General features: G+C 36.3%; 1 protein-coding gene across 7 annotated transcripts in view; it reads right to left on the reverse strand.

The window, feature by feature from the left end:
• The window catches only part of LOC121071589 (golgin subfamily B member 1-like), a 45,699-nt gene extending 21,610 nt beyond the window's left edge, over window positions 1-24,089 (reverse strand). Inside the window, exons 1-20 of one of the 7 annotated variants that reach the window (XM_040559958.1) lie at window positions 23,513-24,089; window positions 19,938-19,992; window positions 18,656-18,799; window positions 18,010-18,156; window positions 16,786-16,908; window positions 16,020-16,187; window positions 15,472-15,657; window positions 13,792-13,914; window positions 13,491-13,604; window positions 11,469-11,784; window positions 11,003-11,112; window positions 10,523-10,640; window positions 9,607-9,698; window positions 8,513-8,664; window positions 4,606-4,759; window positions 3,613-3,739; window positions 2,638-2,768; window positions 1,031-1,140; window positions 564-732; window positions 104-208 (exon numbers count right to left, since the gene is read on the reverse strand). In XM_040559958.1, coding sequence (XP_040415892.1) covers window positions 104-208; window positions 564-732; window positions 1,031-1,140; window positions 2,638-2,768; window positions 3,613-3,739; window positions 4,606-4,759; window positions 8,513-8,664; window positions 9,607-9,698; window positions 10,523-10,640; window positions 11,003-11,112; window positions 11,469-11,784; window positions 13,491-13,604; window positions 13,792-13,914; window positions 15,472-15,657; window positions 16,020-16,187; window positions 16,786-16,908; window positions 18,010-18,156; window positions 18,656-18,799; window positions 19,938-19,992; window positions 23,513-24,030 — 3,162 coding nt within the window. In that variant the 5' untranslated portion in view covers window positions 24,031-24,089. Of the gene's footprint in view, window positions 1-103; window positions 209-563; window positions 733-1,030; window positions 1,141-2,637; window positions 2,772-3,612; window positions 3,740-4,605; window positions 4,760-8,512; window positions 8,665-9,606; window positions 9,699-10,522; window positions 10,641-11,002; window positions 11,113-11,468; window positions 11,785-13,490; window positions 13,605-13,791; window positions 13,915-15,471; window positions 15,658-16,019; window positions 16,188-16,785; window positions 16,909-18,009; window positions 18,157-18,655; window positions 18,800-19,937; window positions 19,993-22,316; window positions 22,609-23,512 lie in introns of those variants that run through there. The other 6 variants (XM_040559957.1, XM_040559962.1, XM_040559961.1 and 3 more) reach the window with 6 other exon arrangements.

A 24,089-nucleotide genomic window follows, 5' to 3' on the forward strand; every position in this document is an offset into this window, starting at 1 on the left:
TGTATGAAATTTGAAGCAACTAGTGCTTTTTTTTTTTTGCTGACATCTAAATGGACAATGTCAAATTAACGGAAAATTTCTTTTCATCATTTTAATGAGTTACCTTTTCCTTCAGTGTAGCAACTTTTTCAGTTAGATCACTGATGGTTGTTTTCTGCTCAGTGTTCTCCACTTCATACATGCTGCATTTCTTTAAGACTTCATTCAGCTTAGTATTAAAAATAGAAATCAACATCATAGAAGCATATAGAATTGTGCTAATAACATGACACTAGAGTTACACTACTAAGCCTAAGTGGACTGTATACATTGAAACTAACACAGACAACATATGACCCCAATAAAACACCAACACTTTCATGTCAAGCCCTGGGCTGGATCTAAGAAATCCTTATACCCAGCTTTACACAAAGTAATTACATGATGTGAACGAAACTGAAACAAGACAACCGAAGCCTTTGGGTAGGAAAACAGCAATATTGCTTCTGGGATGCAAATAGAAAGTTATGACTAACGCTCACCAGTTCTACTAAATTAAATAGTATTTAATAACTTTAACTTACCTTTTGTTCAGTATGCACTAACTTTTCACCAAGCTCTTTGTTCAGCAGATCCTTTTCTTGAAGCAGTTTTGTCAAAGCTTCAATTTGTTCTAGTTTTTCTGTCATGTTTAGCAGCTTTTGTTCTTTTTCTCCAAGTGAAGTTTCAAGGAAGCTATTTCTGTCACTTAATCTAACAAGAAAATACATACACAGACCTTTGATAATCAAATTCCATTTTGAAAACAAAGTTTGCTTTAAGCTTTCTAAAGGTTTATTAACCCCCAAAAACTATGTTCCTAAAATAATAACGATTTCTACACTTTCCATTTAAACTACCAAGTCCAAAAACATCATGACTGCAAAGAGAAGCAAGAATTAAGTAACTCAATTTCACGTTTTAACAGAATATAATTCTTGCCTGTTAAAAGCTTAATCTTACAGCAAAGAAAGCTAATCCTGTATGGAGCTATAAAGAATTTTTATTTTACCCTTTTAGCTGCTCATTCAAGCCAGAGATCAGCATTTGATGCTTTTCAGCATCTCGAATTTGTTGGTTGCGTAATTGGGTGAGTTGAGTTTGCAAACGTTCATTTTCATTCTGCAACAAAACAATGATCAAGAGGATTATTGTGCACAAACATCCAGAATAGTGCAAGAGAACTAGATTCCTGAAAATCTGACTCATTAGGAGATTTACATCCTACACAGTAAGAGAGACGGTTAGCACATGAGTATATATCAGTGCAAAATACAACACCAATGACACAAGTTCAGGTAGATGCAACCCACCTTCCAGAAATACCTCCTTCAGTGATGCATGAACTCAAGGATCATTGCTCCATACCCAAAGCAAAACACACACACACACACACACACACTGTGTTAAGGCAGCTTACTTATCTTAACAGGGGAAGCTACTGCTCTGAAAAAAATACTTTCCTCATTGGTTTGAGAAGAATACTAAACTTCCAATTTTTTGGCATATTTTTTCAGGCTGAAGGAATGCAAAAAATCTGCAAGATACAGATTAGCATACAAGGAATTGTGAAGAAAAGAAAGCAAGCTTCATTCACACAGTTGTTTTTTTTTTCTTTAAAACGGTATAAATCTCCTATTCTAGACAGATACACTGCACCAATTCAAAAACAAGACCACAAAAAAAATCTAAAAGCAACCAAAAACCAAAAGTAGAACACATATCCAGAACCAACAGCAAATAGGACAAACGTGGCAAACTTGTCACCTCTAATGAAAATAAGCTAGCATTCTGAAGGAGGCAGAACACACCTGTACCGCCCTCAATAGCTGCCCTTCTTCCTCTACACCAAACGTTACCTGTATTGAAAGGTTTTGTTACAATATTCCCGTGTATGAATTAATATAAGATTGTCTTGCATCTTAAAATACTAAACTCTTCTACATATATAAATGCAACTTAAAGAAGTATAAGTAATGCACCAAGCCTGAGTTTTAGTAAGAGATCATTTGTCTCATTTTGTGATACCAGGTTTAGAAAGTATCAAGCATAGTAACTTACCAGGCAATATTAAAAAATAAATATCTGATAAAAGTATTTGTTACTGTTCCTTTGTGGGCCTTCATTCATTATTTTTATAATATAAATAGTTAAAAATGTTTTATATTTATTATAAATACTATATATATAATTATATATGTGAGATATAATCTGTGACTTATATGAAGCCTGAGGGATTTAAGAAGAGAGAGATTTATGCCAGTAGTAACAAAATTTAATTCTTGACCTTCTGACGCAGGCTCCCTACAGAGAACGATGAAAATAATAACGCCTTTTACTATGTTTCTACAACAAAAAACAAAGCTTTCTTCCAAACAAGTTTCTTTTTGTGGTGACTTCTACTTTTGCTGAATAGAAGTAACAGGCTTAAACTTCAGAGCATAATATAGCATGTAGGGACACTATGTCAACATAAATATAAGCTAAAAAATACGTTTTACATATTTTTGCTAGCTGCAAATGGACGTTTTTGTCTTATTGCAGGCTATGATTATAACATAAACAGAACTAAATGATTCCCCTAGCAACAACAGTTTTTACACAAATATAAAAGCTTACCTGAAGAGCCTCCATTCTACCTTGAAGCTGCAATCTATCTTCCAAATTCTGACAACGCTCTTCTAGAAACAGAATTTGTTCCTGTAGTTGATTTCTTTCCAGTTCCAACTCTTCAACTACACTCCGTAAACCTACTTAAGTCAAAGAGGAAAAATAATTTCAAGAAAGGTCAACAAAAAATTCCTGAAGTCTAGAAATGTTTTTCACCCTCATATTCAGAATTCTCACCACTGTTGGGCACAATCAGATCTCAACCATTTCCAGTGGAAATGCCTGAGGCCTTGCACATCTGAAAACTAAATGACAAAAGTACTCTTAACTATTCAAAAAATAAAATCAAGTTGCATAGCTCAGAACTCATAGAGAACCTGGCAGAAATATTCTCATCAGTATTGTGGCTCAATTAATAATGTGACTGATGTTACTTTAATCATCAGTTAATGTACTTGCAGGATCAGAGCTTAAGCAATATTAATAAACAAGTAAATTGGTCTGTATCAAAATTTGCAAGTAAGTCTATTCCATTTTATCAATAACATGTACTTGCAGCTTTTACAACAGATATAAGAACGCCTACACTAAAAAATAGCCATTTGATTTTTAAAGCAAAAGCACACAGCAGTGGAATACAATTCTGCTTTGCACACATTAACATATAGGTTGGAAACACATTCACAGGAACAAGACTCTTAACTTAAAAATACACAGTCTTGCCACATAGGATATTTCATGGGCACCAAGGCTCAACAAATTCCAGCGTTTAATCATATTCATATTCTACTTCTGAACCAAAACTAGGCAGTTCATCCAGCACGCACATGCTTTAAAATGAAACAGAAGAAAATGAAAGCCAAAAAAATTCAACAAAGATTAGAATACACCACAAATGGGTTGTTAGTTGAATTTGAAAACAAAAATAGACACAAAATACAGATGCTGTGCATGCTTTAATAAACTGTCTAGTCTCTATCACACCTGCATTAGGTGAAGTGTACTCTGGCCACCAACCTCCCATATTTTCTCCTTCAGCTGAATCAGTGCTATCCAAGGTGACATTCAACGCTTCTTGAAAGCACTGTTTTCTGTCAAAGTTGTACTCTTCCTATGCACAAAACATAAAAGTGAAGTTTAATTAAAAGAAGTAAAGTAGCAAGGGTAATACATGTATATACAGTGTTATAAGAAGTGAAGTTTCAGTTAAAAGTCCTAAAACCCTGCAAGTGATTCAGGTGCATAAATCTAAGTGTATGTGATTACCACGGACACCTGTCCAGCTTCTAATCACTATTTCCAGGGAGTCTCCCACAGGTTTTGGACAGTATCTGCCAGGCCTCTGAAGACACCCTCAGGCATCTGAAAGGCCAACAGATAATTATGTTTGGATACCTTAATTGGTCCCCTGTTTTCTACAGTTAATAGGGTCCTCTGAAACTCATGGTAAATTATTAAAATTAACTAAACATAAAATTATACTTCCAATGGCATGTTATTCCAACAATGGCATCCTAATTCCTCTTAGAAAAGATAAAGATTTCGTTCTTGCAAGAAACAGCACCAGCTACCTAAAAGTATGCCTGAATGAACTGACACACAAACCATTCAATAAAGCTCCACTGACAAAGAAATTCTTAAAGGTCGTATCTAACACAAAGATGGCCTCAACATATTAAGCATATGCCTAGGTTCAAGCACATGAATTACTCCGGAGAGATGCTCCTTATTTTTCAATGTAAAATTAAGTAGACTCAAGGAACAGAGAGGTGTGATGCCATTAGAACTGCTCCTCATCTTCTGGCTATGTACACAATCATTTAATTTACCACCAGATCTGTCTAGTCTTCAGTTACGTAACTATTCTAAGTTCATAAGTCCTTAATGTATACAAGCGTAAAGCATCATATAAGTAATAGTACTTTCCATATTTTTATTAATATACAGGTAAAAATAGACTCAAAGATTTTAACCCACCTGAACCTTCCTGCTGGTCTGATTGCTTTTTCTTCTTGCCTGCTCCAGCCTGCCCATTCCTTGAGCTGTGGTCAGTTCCTCCTCCAGCTCCTGTTGCCCTGAGACTATGGCTGGATCAGAGCAGCCAGGAAAGAACCAGTCATCCTCAATCAGTTTTGTGCCACAGGAAAGCAATTACATTTATATCAGACACTACTACATGAAAAGAGACCAGGGACAAGCTGAAGTCCCTATGAATGACTGACAGGAACAAGATTAAAGAAGCAATCCATAGCATTCACCTTGTGATTTCCCTCCAACTTTACTATGTAGAACACAAGAATAAAGTCTGCGTATCTCACTAAGAAGAAGCAAACTGAAGCCTAACTTTACTTCTTCAGGAAGTCTTTATACAGGAGAGTGGAAAGGGTGAGGTTATGCTGATACAAAAAAAAAAAAATCCAACCAATTAAAATGCCAAATTACATGGCCTTTCAAATCACCAGGTTAAAGACACCTAATGTGTATGATAACGGCATCAGCTGAGACAGCTGTATTTTTTTGTAATGTGAACAATGACATTCATTTTTATGGAAATGACATGTATCCATTTCAACTTTAATTTTAGTATGAGCTACAAAGCCAGATAATTTGAGGAAGTCACAAGCACGTGTTACACTGCAACTGGCATCAAACCATTTTATCATACATTAATATCATTCTTTTAAAGACAAATACAGATTCATTTGTAAATAAACACATTGAGTGAACTCAGAATATGAAAACTTAGGTATGCATCCTGTTCATTGTTAGAAATGCTTTTTCATTTTACGTACATTCCCATCTGTTTTGTGATATGACAAAACACATTTGTGGAGACAGATTAGGAAACAGGTGTTTCATGCAAAGCACACAAAGCAGAACAGCCAGTGAAAAGAAATGAAAGTAAAGGTGGCTCCATATTTTAATTGAAAATTAGAAAATCACAAATTCGGCTTTTGATTTAGCCATATCAATCCAGTTGTCCTCACAACATGCAAAATTCAAACAACTTTTATCTATGCATCAGCGAAGTAAAACCCAGAAACTATTAGTAGATTCAGCCCTACTGGGAATGCTCAGCTTTCATCTGAGTTGTACAAGGACGACTTATACCACAAATTTCATTAAAGCACACTCCTGTAACACCTATTAGATGGGAGCAAAGTTCTTCCTGAAATATTTCAAAATGACATACTTAACTGTCAGAAAAGATTAAAGCAAAAAAGTTGAAAACTTTAAGGACCCTTTTAAGTAGAACTGCTGAATTGGATTTTGCTTTTGGTTTTAATTACATTTTGGTTTCTTTCACTGCCACTTTATCAGCACTCACTTTGCAAACCTTTGTTTAACTTCAAGGATGGATTCTGTTTATTTTTTTTAATCATTATACATGTTTCTTCAAAACCATAAAAATAAATGCCAAATTCTGATCACCTTAAACCTTTGTTTACAAAAAGTGTCATTGTAGCCAGTGAAGCAATTCAAAGAGCAAGTATTATTCCAGATAGGAATGACCCCTTCTTTGAAAAAACAGATTTAAATTTCTTGAAGTTGAAATTGAGGTATCCTGTTTTTAAGCATAATCAGAACGAATAATACACTGTTCTTTAGGAACCCGACTATTTTGGCTTTTGATAATGAAAGAAAGAATGAAATTACCATTGTCACATGAAAAATGACAGTATAGAAATCAGAGCTTTAGAATGATTTAGAACCCTCAGGCAAGTGTTAAATCACTTTCAGTTAAATTCAGCATTGCTTTAACAACGTTAGTAAATAAATATGTTTTCTAATGTTTTCCAGCAGTTTAGAGAGCATTTCATTTAATTTTACATTATATCTAATGTAAAAACATTATACCTAATATAAAAACTGAAAAACCTTCCAGAACACACTTTTTCTGATACACAGTGCATTCAAATTAACTAATGACGTGCCTACATTTCCTTGTGTTACTATTCACATATTAAATGTCCCAATAATTAGTGGTTTGCAGAGGAAATAAGCCAGAATCTATACACATCAGCCAACACTGTCATCCCCTAGGATTGTGTAGCTCTCCACACATTCATTCCAAAACAGACAATTGCTTTATTTGGCAAATTGCCATAGACTATGATGGAATGAGTAGTGGGTTTCTAGTTTGCTTAAAATATCCATAACTAATATTAACGCGAATAAAGTTTTGCAACTTACGGGAGGGAATATAATTGTTTTTTTAAAAATACTATTGAATTTCAAGTACTATTAAGATTGTCTAAATTAATTTGATTCTTACTTAGTAACAATCAATTGCAGCAAGCCAAGGAATTTTTCTCTAGAAAAGGTTACAGAGCAAATATGGAGTCAGCTATTACTACAAAAAAAATAAAGAGATCTGGTTAATATAAATGAAGAAATAGGCTTTGCAAGAGGGGAAAAAATCAAGTTAAAAGACAGCATTTGTTACATGTACTGCTAAAAACCACATACCACCAATGGCAAATCTTATAAGGTACTGTTGGCAATTTCCTCAAAAGAAGCATCAACAGAAGAAATCAGCAACAGTATATTACAAGTTGCCACTGCTGCAGGAACCTGCATGCACAAAACTGATGGGAAACTATGTTCTCACTGGCTGACCAAATCGCAGTGTAGGGTGGTAGGAGTGGAGGGGGAAGGGACGCTGAGAGCTCATCAGGTGTAACGGCAGGAAAAAAAAAGAAACAGAAAGGTCATGCTTATCCCAAGGGGAAAAATGCAAAATTAAACACGGACTGACGCAGATGAAATTTTACAACTGTTATTAATATTGCACATGGATCTGTAGTAACCACAGATGAGGTAACACATAGTTTTAATGAAGGGAATATTATTCTCTTTCAGTTCCAAAGCATTACATGGTAAACCCCTCAAAAAGATGAGACGTGATCCTTAAAACATTTCTATGTTTATGTACTGAACTTTCAAATTAATCTTGGAAATGAAAAATAATTCAATGGCAGATTAAAAAGAGAAGATTCAAATTACCTAACTGGATTAATTAGGACCGCAGGTTGTGCACATTAAAATGTGCCATTAATCTTCACACAGTTAACTAACAGGACAAAATTTATAATGAAGTACTAAATGACTTGGAAAGCAATCAGCAAAAACTATCTGAAATTTACCCAGACTTTTATAAGTTTTAAGAGAAGCTGCTTCACTTTCTCATCAACTGTTTTATTACTAATTTAGAAAATTACAAAACCTAAGATTACTTGAAATGTTATTTTCTGTAGGTAATTTAACATTTTTAACTAGCCCTAAACTACCAGTTACTGTTATTCAACTGATTTGCACAAGTGACACTTACTAACAGATTACTAAATATTTTGAGAGGTTTCTGATCAATGATATTTAAAGAGAAAATTTGTCTCAGGTACATTTTACTAGAGCACCACCCTACATCATAAAATTCAAACCAATGCTACAGTTCCCCACACCTTCACTACCTGTTCATGGCAGGCAGCTTTAATATTTCAATGGTGAACTTATTTTAATCACTGGTCATTCTTGTGTGGACAGTAACCTTCTGAAGCAAGTTCAAGCAGTCTTACAGAGCAGCAACTCAGACGGCAAACAGAAAAAGTACATCTACTCATAAAAACAATAAAAAAAATGAATTTATGAAAAAAAGAATCAAGGAAATAAGAAAAAGCAAAAATTGCAAATTTAAGCAATTTTACTAGCTAAATCTTATAAATCTTATGACTACAGAAATTTGTCATGGTAGAACACTCTCAATTCAGTCTGAAGTGCAGCAGACATACGCGAGACGTGTGTGTGTGCATCATATATATATATATATATATATATATATATATATATATATATATGATAATTTAATCGTGAGTAGAACAGCTTACCTTCTCTCTCCTCCTCAATCTGAGCCATTCTCAAGGCCATAGCAGATTTCTCTTCTCTGACTTGATCACGGGACTCCTCTGATTCTGGTACATTTTCTTGCCATTCCAAGAGCTGACTCTGCAGTTCATCCACACTACCTGATTCACTGGCCTAACAAGAGAAACTGGGCATGAAAATATATTTACCAAATCCTACTGCAAACGTAAATGACTTTTTAATTTGGCAAACCATTCACAGAGAAAGCAATTCACTGTAATTTACCACTTAACATACATAAAAAATATGAAAAGAAAGATAATTATCATAGACTGTGTAAAAAGCAAGCCTCACCACCTAGCAAAATATTAAAAATGCTACTGCTGGTTGCACTTTCAAGCTAAAATATTTTTAAACAAAAAATGGCTTTTTAAATTATTTTTCTTGCATATTTTCATCTTAGAAATGTTTTAAAGTACAACAATAATCTTTTTTTTTTCTTTAGGATAACAAATCTCTATTTTATCCATGAGTAGAATAAGAAAGAATGTTTTTGCCTTCCCATCAAAATAAAAACTATTTTATAAATTTACCAAAAACAAATTCTCCCCAAAAGTTCAAAAATACTTTTAGCAACACATATTAACCCCTTTCAAACTGTCTCTGCTGCTAGGTCTGTATAAAATTATTTAACATGTACTAAGATTAATGTATACTGTTAATCCACCTAGAAGTCTTTTAGTATAGCTTTATGGTTCTTCTCACTTTGTCATCTCACCCTGTATGTTTGTTAAGATTTCAGCTTTTATTTTCTTCTAAAAGCTCTTCAGAGCTTACACAAAATAATAAAAAGTCACTTTGATAACCCATGTTAAATGTAACTAAGTAGACAGTAGACAGTTTGGAAATACATAAATTAGAGTATGTGAAAAAATAAGGAGAAACCAATCTTTAATTAAATCTAACCTGTCAGTTTGTTACCCATTTTAACAGCTACTGACATCTCAATTTCACATATTGCTAAATTAATTTTCAGCAAGAAGACCCAGCTAACACACTTTCTAAAGCACTGTTTGAGCTAATCAGTAACTCATACAAATCAATTTTAAAGTTAACCTGTGAAGCTGCCCTCTTTGTAACTTGGTCAAGATCAGCTTGCAACTTCCTTTGCTGCTCTTCATAGACTTCCAGCTTAGTCAGCAATTCTTCTACAAAAGTATAATGAATTAGGTTCATTAGGACACAAAACTGATAGAAGATCAACAAAAATTTACAAGATTCAAAATGAAAATTCAGATAATTCGTTTCAGTTAGAAGACCTGTACTTGTCTGTGTTCTCCACCAACCCACAAAACTGACTTCTTGGTTGTTGAATAGCGATGAGTGTTTTAATCCTAACATGCTAACAATTTAGACTAGTGAAGTGAAAATTCTACCATTTTCCATTTACAAAAAGGATGTCAGAAAAACTACAAGGTGAAACAGAAAAATCTCTCATAGAACTCTATTTTAAATGTAATTGCCTATCTGAGGTTTTACGCAAAAAAAAAAAAAACTCAAATCTTCACACAAGAAAAAAAATATTTGAGATAATTCTTAGAATTCTCACTGCTCTCAGAAGTTCATTGTATATATACTCTAATAGATTTTTCCAAATATCTTGTTCTCATTTTTCATCTTAAGAAGATACCTTTTCCACTTGCTGGAAAAGTTTAGATATATTCTACCAAACCTAAACAGAACAAGGACTGAACTGTTATGCACAAGTACACAAGCAGATTTAGGGAACGAAAAGATGACTTGTACCTCTGACTTAAGAACTGTATGCTATTGCTAAAAGTTACATGAAGATACTTCCAAATATGTTGTTTTTTTTTTTTTTTTTTAAAAAAAAAAAAGATACACTGAAAATTTAAAACCAGAAAGACTATTTATCTTTGTCTCTAATTTGGAACCATCTGCAATAAGAGAGATGGTTTTTTGTTTGGTTGGTTTTTTTGCAAGCAGGGTAGGTTTTTGTTTGTTTTTTTACCATTTTGAGTTCTGATTTCATGTAATGATTGAAGTTTTGACTGCAGCTCTTCCTTTTCAGCTTCTAATTCTGACACACGATTGTTTAAGGCAGATACATCATTATTCTTCGATGAAAACTAAAAGAAAAAGCAGCTGTAAGTTTTTCAAATGCACCAAAACACTAATAACACAGTAAACGCCACTTTTTTCTGATTTTAGTAAGATTTGGAGTAGGTGTTTTGCTACTATTTGAAAGTGCAATACACCAGCTATTTAGGAGCAACTGTACTCCTGAATGCTAGTAACACTAAGTTGTACTTTTTTTTGTTGGAACTTCCTCCTGTGTCAACATTTAATGTCTATTCAATTTTTATATATTGAAAGAATTTATTCAGTGTTTTTATACTCTATTTACCCCACACTTTACTTTTTTCAGTCAGATCTCCGAGCATAGTAGCTTTAAAAACAGGCTTGTAACATCAAACAATGTTATACACACATTTTTCAGTTCATCCTCCAGTTGTTTGATTCTTGATTTGGACCAAGCCTTCATTTTCAGAAACTTAGCTTCAGATTTGGTGGCCTCTTCTGTTTTCAATTTCAGTTGTACTAAGAAACAAGACATAAATATTTTAAACCCCAGAAGGATTATCATTACAAGATCTATATTTAATCTCTTTAGCAACTGAAAGTAACACTTATAGAAGACAACTGCATGCAAAGAAGAAAAACACTAACAGTAAGAAACGTGGTGAGGAATTTACAGGATATGTCATCATCTTGATATTCCCATAACCCTCATTATTATAGTATTTGAGCACAGATACTTTTTAATTACTGTGGTGATAACTCTTCCATTGAATTTTATGAAGTTCTACTTGCAACAGGTATGAAATTGATATACAATATATAAAGATATGGCCTAAAGTAACCCTTCATATGTGACAACTGTTTAAATACGATACCTTCCAATTCTTCCATCTTTTCTTTAGTTGTAGACTCCAGATCTCTAACATCTTTTGTGTGCCCACTAACAGTTAATTCTGCCACTTGTTTCTTAAGCTGAACCAGGGCCTGATCTTTTTCTTGCAGCTCAGTTTCATGTTTCTCTTGAATTTCATGGAGTTCAGCATCGTATTTCTCCCTCACTTTTGTCATTTCAAGCACGTGTTTCTCCATCATGTCTTTTATCTGGGCTCTCAAGACATGTCTCTCTGCATCCAGTTTAGACTGAAGGTTTTCTTTTTCTGACTGAAGACGTTTCAGGTTTTCATTAATCTCCTATTAAAAAAAAATGAACTTTTTTATTTTAATAAAAAGTATTTTTAGTACGACTGTCAAACACTGCATTTGTATTCTTACATACTTTTCCATACATTATAACCAGAAATCAGAGCTACTGTTGGTCACCTGGCTCTAGTACAAAAAACTCAGCTCTGATTTTCCAAGGCTTACATAGGAACTTGAGCAAAATGGCATTGCTATTTGAGTGAAAACTACATGCATAGCTGAAAATGGAGTAAAAATCAATGCTTGCTTCTACGGAATATTAAATACATATTTGTAAGATCTCTCTAACAGTGATATCAAAGATTGAGAATGCTCACTGCAATGCCATCCAGATGTTGTTACGCACATCCATTAAAACTGGCAAACTGTGACCTAGCTGTTCTTTCTGCTAACTAGTCTTCTGTTGGTGCTTATTCTACTGCCGGTGCTCTCACATTAGTTATAATAATACAAGAGCTAGATTACAGATCACTGTAACAGAGCAGTTCACTCACATTAGACCTGTTGTGCAAAGCCTATGTTAATGATACAGAAACCAAGGAAGAATGACTGTCCACGTAAAGAAGCTGTGCAGGACAGCAGAGGCAACATTTTCAAAATGCAATTAAACTGCTTATGTAAAGGAAGTCTTCCTGCTATTTTAATACTTAGGCTGAGGTTCCATTACAATTTAAACTGCTCTAAGTTCATGTTGTCACAGTCCACCCTGTGCCCTACCCTCAAGCTGTGTGTTTCTGTCCCCTCAGTGCACTAGCACTAGGTACTGACTGTTGTTGCAGCGTATCTTCAAGCGTATTTCAAGGTGCATCTAACCCAAGGGAAAAACAAGGTGCATCTAACCCAGGGAAAAACAAAACAAACAAAAAAAACCAACCCTGCATAAGGTACAGTGTGTAACAAATGGTAAGGACAAATGAAGCACCAATTTAGCTAGGACAATAGCTTCTGGATCACACATTTTTGCTACAGGTCTTAACTACCTTAGTAGGACAGTGTGTCTACCTGGTTACATAGTTGAAACTATTTCCAATAGATTTGAATTCAGGAAACCTTCCTGGGTAAGTGGATTTTTTTTTTTTTTTTTGTAAAGATGACTGAAATGTTGTACCTGACAATTCCCAAGCAGGTTGTTTCAGCAGAGTCCCAAAAGCCTATCTGAGAGACTGCAATGTCCTTTACCTACATTGTTGAACTAAGTAGCAGCACTCAAAGGCTACAATCACAATTCACACTAGATGCTTAAACACAATGAACCTGGATTAGCTGTGCATTTTGCAATCAGTAAAAATACTTCAAAAGAAAGGGCACAGTGCTAGCTAAACATTCTCTTTGGGGAAAAAAACAAACAAACAAAAAAACTCAGTTTTGGAGCTCACTCCATTCTCTTAACCAGAGAAACTGAAGTCTTTTGATAGCAGAAAGTCTTCCCTACATAACAAGTTCTCAAAATGAACCAAGACAAACTATGGAGGAGAATTGACAGTTTTATATTTCACAGGCTTTACTTCTTTATTTCCTGAATTGAACTGGAATTAGTATCTCTTCACACAATTATAGTTGCATTACCAGCACGTCAAAACCTCCCAGAGTGCTATGTAAGTATTTTATGCAGAATTATCTTTTGAACACAACCAAACTGCTTTTGAAACTTGTAATTGACCTGATGAGTTGAGCAGTGTATATATGCTATTTCTTACTTTCAATTGCTGGTCCTTGGCATCCAGTTCTTTTTGCAGCACATCTATCACCTGAGTCCTTCCCAGCATGACTTCTTCCTTTTCATGGAGCTTCTGCTTCAAGGCCTTCAGTAGCTAGAAAAAAAACATCAAGCTATCAATAAAGGGATTAAAATTTTCAGAAGGGGGAAAAAAATAAGTATTATGTTTAGTTTCCCACCCAGACTTCTGAACTGTGTCACAGAGGTTATTAATTACATGTTTCTAAACTCCCGTGACTATCTAAGTCAAAGCAAGCAACCAAGTTTCCAAAGCAACATACCTGTTCTAGGTCAGCACTTGCATCAGATTTAGCAACTAATTTAAAGAGCTCCTGTTCATGTTTTTTTCTCTGTGCTTCCAATTCCTTTTCCTTTTCCTGGATTACATTTTGAAATACACGTACCTGAAAACACATAGAAAGTAAATATGAAACCAGTCCACAAAGGTACATTAAAAGTATACTGGCTTGTCTAAATAAAGGCACAGCAAGATAATGTACTCTTCCTTCCACTTACCAGTAAACACAGTAATCACTTACTGATTACTGAAGTCAATGGTGCATAAACCTTCAACTTGCATGAAATTTGCCTCAATTCTACAGTAACAAACTTTAAATGAAAAGGACTGTAATATTCATTTTTGTTTAACACCACAGATCTCCACCTTTTTAGATGCTATCATTCTGATACTTCTTTTTTCTAAAAGATTACACCGATCATAATAGTTTCTAGCAAGTTTTAATCACTTAAGCCCAAATAGCTTTGAAACCTAGCCACCTCTTCCTACTCAAGAATTTGCATTCTTCTACCAGCACCTTTGTTAGCTATCTTACTTTTATAAGAACTGGATGTAACTTTTGGAATCTTGCTAATGATATTTTGAATAAAAATTCAAGATTGTTTTTTTTAAAGATAAGCAGTTTTTTTCATACAAAGTCCTACCCAGATTTGTATTTCAGTGACTGCATTGTGCTCACCACAATGGCTTTTAGTCTCAGCTTTTTGTCTTTTTCTTTATTTCTTCTATCAAAACATGCAATGTTGTACTACTGAACAGGTATGCTAATATTCAGGATCGAAAGTACCAGATAAACTCAGATATCAAATAATACGGGAAATACTGAGATCAATAGTTTCATACACAGTGCAACAAACTCTGAGGGATCAAGCACATCACATTAAAATCTAAATTCTTTACAGTTGTGCTGAAACTCCCTTGGAAGTTAAATCTCAGATTTAATGTGATGTGCTATCAACATCAAAGAATGGATAACATGCTCCCTAGATTCTTTTTTCTTTTTAAGTGTTTCTTTTTCTTTTTTTCCTTTTTAATTTTTTTTTTCATAAAAAGGTTTATCTTGGCCTGTTAATCAGCCATGAACTTCTGGAATAATTCCCCATTAAGTTCCCTATTAAGTATACCAAACTTCACCAGCTATTTTTCAAAGTCAGGAGGAAAACAATGCTCTTCTGCTAAGAAGCACATCGGTTACCTCACAGGACAAACGAAAGTGATCTGTCAAATAGCCACATTACACTGAGAATGCTTAAATAACCCAAACTACTAGCCACTGCACGCGTGCACTTTTGCACCTTCAGGTGTAGTGCCAAAAGGAAGATGGGCTTGGAGGTTCTTCAACTACAATGCTCCAGAACTCACTTCACTCATTTACACACTACCTCCTCTGTGCACAAACATCAGCCACATCCTTAAAATCCTTTCTTGCACAATACCTTCATTTTCAATAATTACCTGTACTACTTATTTACCTGTACTACTAGAACCATCTACTTACTGACTGCTTCATTATTCTTACTTCATCTGATCGCCATATAGACCTTAACTCAAGAATCATCGAAAATTAAGAATGGCATTTCTCAATTATTGAGATAGCAACACTACAGTCAAGATACCACATTTTCCACCAGCAAATGTACATATTTCTAGAATGTTTACTTACATTTTCTATATATGCAGCTTCCATTTCTTGGAAACGTTCTCTTTCATTGCTCTGAATGGTTTTAAGACTCTCAATCTGTTCCTGGAACAAGCTACATTTTTCCTCACTGTCTCCAACCTTCTTGGTAAGGTTCTGAACAAGAATCTGCATGCTTTGTAGCGAAGAGTCTTTAATGGACAGCTCATTCTTTAGAATGCAAACCGTTAGACAATTAGAAGAATGGGCCCAGAAAAAACACCCACCATCCAGCCCTCCCTCAGGCAAGCAACATTAAACTAGAAGCTCAGGTTTAGTTTTAATTTGAGTGAAATTTCTCATCAGATTTAAAAGTCAGTAAAAGTCGTATTATTTAGTCAGTATTATTACTGACTAAAGTAAATAATTATATATATATATTAAAATAAATGAAAATAATCAATGAAGAAATTGTAGCCACATGAATAACTGATGGTGATTTGTGCTTCAGAGAAGGATCAACCATACAACATCAGAATTGTTTAATTCTTCGAAACCTCTATGGAGGTTTTATATCTGAGATAATAATATACCTTCAATTCTTCATTGGGCAAGAGTATTTCATTGGCAACACCACCTGATCCACAGGCTATCTGTAAATCAATGATATAGGCATCTCTTTCAGCTAACTTCTTTTCTTTCTCTGCCAGCATGGCATCCATTTCAGCCCCCCGACAGCGCTGGGCCTCCAATTCAGCATTCTGAAAATGAAAAGACAACACTGCATGTAATCTATATTTCTAGCACAGTTTGCATCACCACCATAGTGCCTATTTTAGGGTACAGAAAAAATTACAATCACATTTATAACCTTGTTCAATTTTAACTCTAACATTTAATTACTGAGCCTGTTTCTCTCTGAAATTCTGCAGCATTCACATTCCTGCCACCTTCCACAGTCAACAATAACGTCCACAAAATACATCACTGTTACAAACTGTAACACGAAATCATTCTTTGTATTTCTTCCTGTCATTAACTATTTTTGCAACAAGAAAAACTGAAGCAAAACAACATTTTAATTCAAAATAGAAGATTTAAAGATAACATTAACCCACAGAATTCATATAGTGTTTCCTTTCCTATTTATTTTCAAACTACTATTAAAAGCATGCTTGAGGATTCAATGCAAACTGAAAACACAATGAAAGAATTCTCACTGTATTTGTTCAGGCAGGTTGTAGCACATAACCTGTTTTCTCAACCCAAAACTTTCTCAGAATATCTTTTTAGTCTTTAAATATAATCCTACACAACATATGTGAAAAAACATACACTCAGCATCATATAAAACACCACCTTTTTTTGTAGCTCTTCATTTTTTTGTGTGATCTGGGATTCTAGTTCTTCAATTCTTCTTCTCAGCACTAATATTTTCCCACGATTTGCTGCAGCATTTTCCTGGTCACCATCTCTTGATGCCTGCAAAATCAGGGAGTTTCACATTCCATAAGTAAGTAGCGACTGACTTCAGTACTTCTACCTGTTCAGACAATACTGGTGAAATAAAGTGGTCTTATGGTTTGTATTTCCATTCTCTTATATATTAAGTATTCCAAGTAGAAGCTAAACAAAGCAGGCATGGTATTTTTATCAAACTAGTAAAAATGTTAATATTTAAATTATTAATGATAATTATTAATTATGCAAGGTGGACTGAAACATACAAAAAGGGTATTCATTTCCTCTGGCCACTGTAACCCACATAATCTGGCATGCGTAACCAATATAACTCAGGGAAAAGAAAAAAAAATATTGGGGGGCGAAGTTAAACTCCTAAACACAGTGTTTCCGATCAGAATTCAGTAGGTACAACTACTGGATTATAGAAACTGTCTGCCATTACAAAAGAAATCAAACCCAATTGCTAAAACTATGTCTTTCTAGGAAAAATAGGTAAGACGTAAATAATTAGCCACTGCATGTTTTTGAGGACACACAGGAACTTCAATAGACTGATCTGCTTTTATTCCACTTTATCGTATCTTTAAAAAATACTGAAGTCTCACTGAAGTTATGTTAGAAGTTGTATGTCATTAAAATATGCTATTTTAAAGAAAATCTCTACTAACATGACTGCATTACTAAAAACAAATTTAAAAAACTTTGTTAATGGTAAAACAATAGTAACTTAAATGAGAGATTACTACAGTTATTCTAAATTTTGCTACCAAGGCCATTCTTATATTTCCATTATTTTCTTAGATATTAAAGTTATAAGCTAGCTTTGTTTTTATTTCTTCTCAAAAAGCTTATCTTCATGTGTTAAGAGTTTGAGCCGCTAATAAGATGAAAACCGGAAAGATTTTTTTTTTTTTACTAAAACAATTTGAAAGGAATATATAATTTTCTAAATTTCTATAGAAAGATACAAGAAGAATGAGATAGAAATACACAGATGGACAGACAGCAGCTACAAAGTGTACCTTGGTCCTAACCTGACTCAGCTCAAAATTTGGACTTGAGTTCCATATACAAGTCCAGCACGATAACATGTCTACTTTCAAATGTAAAGACACTTACCTTTTTTTGTTCTGCTTTTTCCTCTAAGCCTCCTGCTGCTGCTAATTGTTTCTTAAGTTCTTCCAGTTGTGAGGTTAATGATGCAACCTTGGCTTTGTTTTGCAGCTTCACTTTGGAAAGTTTGGCATCAGCAGACTCCCTCTCCTCCTACAAACATTAGAGTCATGAAGGGCTTAAATTAGCTACATGAACAACTGCATCCTTCAAGTCACCCACTTAAAAAAAAAAAAAAAGAGAGAAACAAAAACAGAAATCTAAAGTAATTACAAAAAAAAAAAAATTCCCCTGAAGAGACTGCTGCCTGTGCAATATCCAAATTCAGTTACAATTTTGGAACACCGTCCCTGGAGGTATTTAAAAAATGTGTAGGTATGGTGCTTAGGGATATGGTTTAGTGCCAGACTTGGCAGTGGTAGGTTAACAGTTGGACCTGACGATCTTAAGTGATTCTATAACAGAAGGAAGATGCATTGGCAAAAAGCTGTAATGCCCAGGAAACATAACAGCTACTTGTAACCAATGCTTCCTAGAGTTCCTGAAGTTGTTATAACTGACTATTAAATTTGTCTACAAGAACAGCTTATGATAAACAGGACTGATGTGTTTTTTTTGAATGGTCTCTTTGACAAGAATACATACACGGTACCTTTAACTGATTATCTTTATTTCGAAGCTCAGCATCCTTCTCTCGGACAAGCTCCTTTAGCTGAGTTACCAGCTGTTCCGTACTTGTCAGCTGTTCAGTCAAATCTGTCACCGACATGTTTCCTGCATCTTGTGACCCTGCAGCCTGCAGACATTAAGTATATTTTGAACGAGCAAGATAGTGCAGAGAATGATCCTTGTGCCATCACCTTTTTTTAAACACATTCAGCAAATCTTATTAGAATGCAATATTAAAACATACATTTACTGTTTTTTTTACATACATTTTACATACCAGACTGTTTTGAACTAGTCTGATAGATACAGTAGCAGAAGGGTTTATATAAAACCATGTAAAAAAGAACACACAACTTAACTGTAATAATCTGATTTCTTCTGTGTAGAAACACTCTTCATTGTACTATGGTTCAGTCAGACCACTACAATTACTTGATCATTTGAGCACGAACAAGTAATCCCTGTATTTTGCCATCTCAGAAATTCCTTGCAGTTTCTTTCTTTTCCTAATCCTAACATAGCTATTTCTGTATTATAAATTCTTTTGAACAGCAACTTTCCCCTCTGTCTCTGAAAGTCATCTAACATCTGTATGGAATAATAATGACAAAAAAAAAAAGAAAAGCTTTAACGATTTCAAGCAGATCTACCTAACTCTACTCGGGACTTTAAAAGAGCTTTATTTTTTTAAGGAAACAGAAAAAAAAATCCCTCACCTTTCCATCAATAAGACATTTCTCAAAATAAACTTGAACATAACTATGGCAATAGTTCACTTAAAGGAAAAAAAGGGAGGAGGGGATGATGCTGCTTTTGAATGCGTAAGAAAAGGCCATAAAAATAATTAATAGCTATACTGAATGTTGACATATTTAATGTACAAGGACTGAATTTCCTTATCTACTGGAATTTCATTATTACACCTAGCAGTAGTGTCACTGAACCCAGTGGCAACAAAATATTTTATTAACATGCTACGCACAAAAAACACACTTGGGATAAAGTCTATGTAATTCTTACAGATGCTTTCTTAAAGCAAGTTAAGCATAATGAAGACAAATAGAGCAGTCGTGTTACACAAGGATTAAATATCGAGCAAGAACCCAACTTGACTTTAAGAGTCCTAAAAGTGTATCATAGTGAAACCAGTTAAGCAACTTCTTTATGAAAGAGCAAACACATATGATTAGTAGATCATCAGTTAAAGGTTCTGTACGTCAGAAGTTCTTAAGAAATTATTATCTTAAAAGAAATGCAGTACTTACAGCTTTGGAAGGAGAATCATCTACACTACCCCATTTCCACATAGTTTCAAGATAGCTATGAAAAAACAAATGAAACAATACATCAGTAAATGTCAATGACTCAGGTAACTTTAATTAACTGGTCCTTCTCTCCGCATATTTCAAAGTAAAATACACGATTCTAACTTTAAGCATTTGTTAACAGCTCCACCACATTACTAGCTGCTGAGAAATAATGTAATTATGTATAAAATATGCATGTTATGCCTTTTCTAAAGACTCGTCATTAGTAAAATGTCAATACTATCAAAAAAATCCAAAAAAGTCTTTAAAATTTAAACACCATAAGTATTATTCAGCATAGTTGCTATTTCCATGCATAAATAAAAGATACAAGCCACTTAAAGTTCGCTAATATTTAACCTGACCTTAAACATTCTGCCTGCCACTACAATATGACAGGGATTATATCAATGCATATTTCTGTAAAACCCCACACAAAGACTAAAAGCGTTAAAGAACACCATACTGCATTAATTGCCATGACTGCTTTCATCAGAAAAATGACGTATTGTAACCCTTGAGGTCACTGATCAGCATATTAAATGCATCTAAACCTCCAGGAAAAGCAAGTGTTCCTTGCTTCTTCTGCTCTGAACCAAGCACCACATATTTCTAAATGGTACCAACGTACCAGACATACCTGTAATTACAGCCTCAGACCATGGAAAGCTGCAGTCCCACAACAAACACAAGTATGGGCTCTAACACAACTGTAAGAAGCAAAATCCTACAGACCAAGTAGGTGGAAGGCAGCTCTAAGGCTAAGAACAATACTCAACAACAGCAACAAGCTTGGCTGAGAAAAAAATGGACAAAGTCTTTAAAATAGCCAATGCAGTAAATATCAAACTGTGTCAAGGAGATGCACATTAAGAGCAGACTAATGTATACTGCTCTGCCTCTGTATAATAATTTCCAAGAGCAGCATGAAGTAAGAAGCAAAGCTGTACTTCAGTAATTTTCACTCTCAACTAGCAACGTCCAGAGAAAAATAATCCGTCCTTTCTAATCTGTATTACATACTTTTGAAATATGCATGCACAGATCAGTCAGCGATACTGAATTTGGAAAAGAGTTTATTATAAACGTTAGCACATAGCTTTCCTTAAAAGGTATGCAGAATGATAGCAGAGACTGCTTTTAAAGATGGTTATCTTTTCAAAGCTAAAAGCAGGAATCACTGTGTGCACTCTATGGCCTATGTTATCTACAAGGTCAAAATGGATTACGCTAAGAATCTTTTCTAACATTAAAATCAACAAGCAAGCTGTGGGCTTGGGGACTGAAATTATACAACTTAAAAGTAAAAACCCCATCCATAACTCCTCCAGAGCTGTAACATCAAATCTGCTCTCTGCAAAAAGCTCATTTCCAGACACATTAAAGGGTTACTCATGTACAAAGCGGAGTAAAATGACTCACTAGACGTAATCGCGGTGCATTTCCATTTTACTAATGGATATTTTAGCTCATTTACAGCTTTGACTGATGCAATCACTTTCGGTCTCACGTGCCAGCATTCCTACCTGAATACCTCAACAGCTACCTTCTGATATATTTTTGTTTATACAAGGGATAGTAAATATTGACAAGTTTTCCAAATCAAGCTGGGAAATAAAACTGAACAGACTTCCCTCAGCCAGCATGAAGTCAACCAATGATGATTTTTCATTTTCTTATACAGACAGCAAATTAGAGCACTGAAGATGGCAAAGCTGCAATTGGAATGCTCAACACAGTCCCTTCTGCTTGCAGGATCATCTAAACAGAATTTAACCAAGTTGCCTATCATCATTTTCCTTCCTTTGGCAGCCTACTTCCTGAACATAGCATTATCAGTTATCAAGTATAAGAGAAGCAAGAAATCCAAATCATCTGTGACTATATTCCCTGGGAAGTTTTCGCAGTGACAGACCATTTGTGTTTCCCCAGTAAGTTCAGACTGCTTGTCCTCAATTTCAAGGTTCCACACTGCTTCACCACAGCCAGTATCTCATCCCGCTCTTCATCTCACATAGCCCGCTATGTTGATAATCATTCTTTGCCACGCACTATACTTTCATTTCCCTTGATCTCTTCTTCACTGAAGAACAACAGGCAGGATACTCGAACCTTACACAAATTCCAGGAGATATAAAAAAGGACTGCTTAATTTTACAAAACCAGCTTCTCCTGATGCTTCAAGTACAACTGAGGTTTCAGCTCTTATCACAACAGGATGCAACCAAAGAGGAGAGTCCCATTGGCAACTTTAGCTTCATAATCTTCCATTCTCTTTGTCCAGCTCTAGCTGCAGTCAAATCCAGCTATAAAAAAAAAAACTAACCATGTATTCACCTGGATAGCTTCCAAGCCTGCTTGCTTCCCTGAGTCAGGCAAACACAGGGCCTAGCACAAGGGGCAATCAGGGGCACACAACAGCAGACGGGGACACATTTCAGCAGCAGCTCATACTTAGGTGGTCAAAGAACCCCCACAGCTTGAGGGTTAACAATCTACAGCGTAAAATATTGAAATGTGATATTACAAACACCTACTCAGATGATTAGGAATGCTGACAAACCGTCCACTGACTTCCACAGAACTATACATATTTGCCTAACCTTCCCCATGTCTGTTCAAAGTCATTCTGATATAAGAATAGCTTCAAAGAGCACTCCTTTGAGTTCTCACTACAGAGGTGCTACAGAAGGTCTTTTCCCCCTTCTCTTGCAAAAAGACTATATAAGAAAACAGAGGCAGAATCCTCTCTTCTTACTGCCAAGGGAAGTAATGGTAGCCCCCGTTCTCTTCTCTCGACGGGGCAGCAGTAGAAAGGCTCCCAATAGCAGTATGTGAAAACTTAGGCAAGTGTTTTATTACTTTGAATGTATTTCCTAGAATGACTATGTGCTTTAAACATGGACACTGAAAGAAAAGCATTTTTATATATGTTTCCTCATTGCATCTGCACATTTTGCATTTACCCATAGATCTACCTATGTGATGGCCTTCCAGGACCTTAACCCTTCTGCTAAATGAAGAAAATTTAACAGTGCATTTATATGGCTATTACTTGCACCTATTTCTCAATAACATTACACTTTCTCCTAGAAACCAATTCCCCTGCTGGGCCTAATACCCTTGCTGCACACGCTTTCCACAGTGCATCAGCAAAGAAATAAAGCATGAGCGCAAGGCCTGCTGCAAAGGGCAGGTGCAATGGGGCAGGTGCAGGGGGGGCAGCAGGGTGCAGGCAGCTCGGCCGGCCTGCCGGCGGCGGCCCAGCAGGACACACGGCCTCCTACCAGCCCCCTTTTCAACGGGGTCCCCGCCTAAGTCCCGCTTTGCCATGGGACCTCCGGGAACGCGGTGCCGAGAGCAGGCAGCCGGCGCCCCCTCCCCGCCCCAGCCACCCCCGGAGGCTGCAGCCGGGGCGGGGGGCTCGGGTTCGGGCCCAGCGCCGCCGCCCCGTAGAGCCGGGCGGGCCCCGCGTCCCCCCGCCGCCAGCGGGGAAAGGCTGCGGCGGGCCGGCTCCGTGCGGCCCCACTCACCTGCCGGGGGGCGGTGGGGCGGCCGGGCCGGGCCGGGCCGGACTCAGCCGCCGCCGCCGCCTCCGCCTCCGCCTCCTCCTCCTCCGCCGCCTCGGCAGCTCCCCCGGGCTCGGCAGCACGGCCCAGCCCAGCGCCAGGCGGCCCCGCCAGCGCCACCGGGCGGCGCGGAGGAGCCCCGGGGCTGAGGGGAAGGGGGAGCGCGGCCTCGTCGAGCAAATAGGAAGGGAATGGCGCTCCCCGGGGGAAAATGGCCCCCGAGGCAGCCGGGCGTCACTCGGGGGCAGCGAGAGTGGTGGTGAGGGGGCGCTTCGGCGGCCCAACGAGGAATTGCTGGGGGGAGAAGTGTGACTGGGAGCAGGAGCAGGGTGTCTGCTGCGTGGCTGTGAACGTAGGCAAGGGATACGAAGTTGTACGTTGGGAAAAAGTGAAGCAGTGTGATGAATTTCATGTAGGGATAAGGCCCTCTGTCCCGTGGAGGCCTTGGAGGCCAGGAAGTGTACCACTGGTACACCAGTCATGCTTTCAGGGTGAGGGATGGATTTGAAGTCCTTTTTCTAAGTGGAAAACCACCAAAGCT

The sequence above is a fragment of the Cygnus olor genome, chromosome 5 (assembly GCF_009769625.2).
Source record: "Cygnus olor isolate bCygOlo1 chromosome 5, bCygOlo1.pri.v2, whole genome shotgun sequence".
Lineage (NCBI taxonomy): Eukaryota > Metazoa > Chordata > Aves > Anseriformes > Anatidae > Cygnus > Cygnus olor.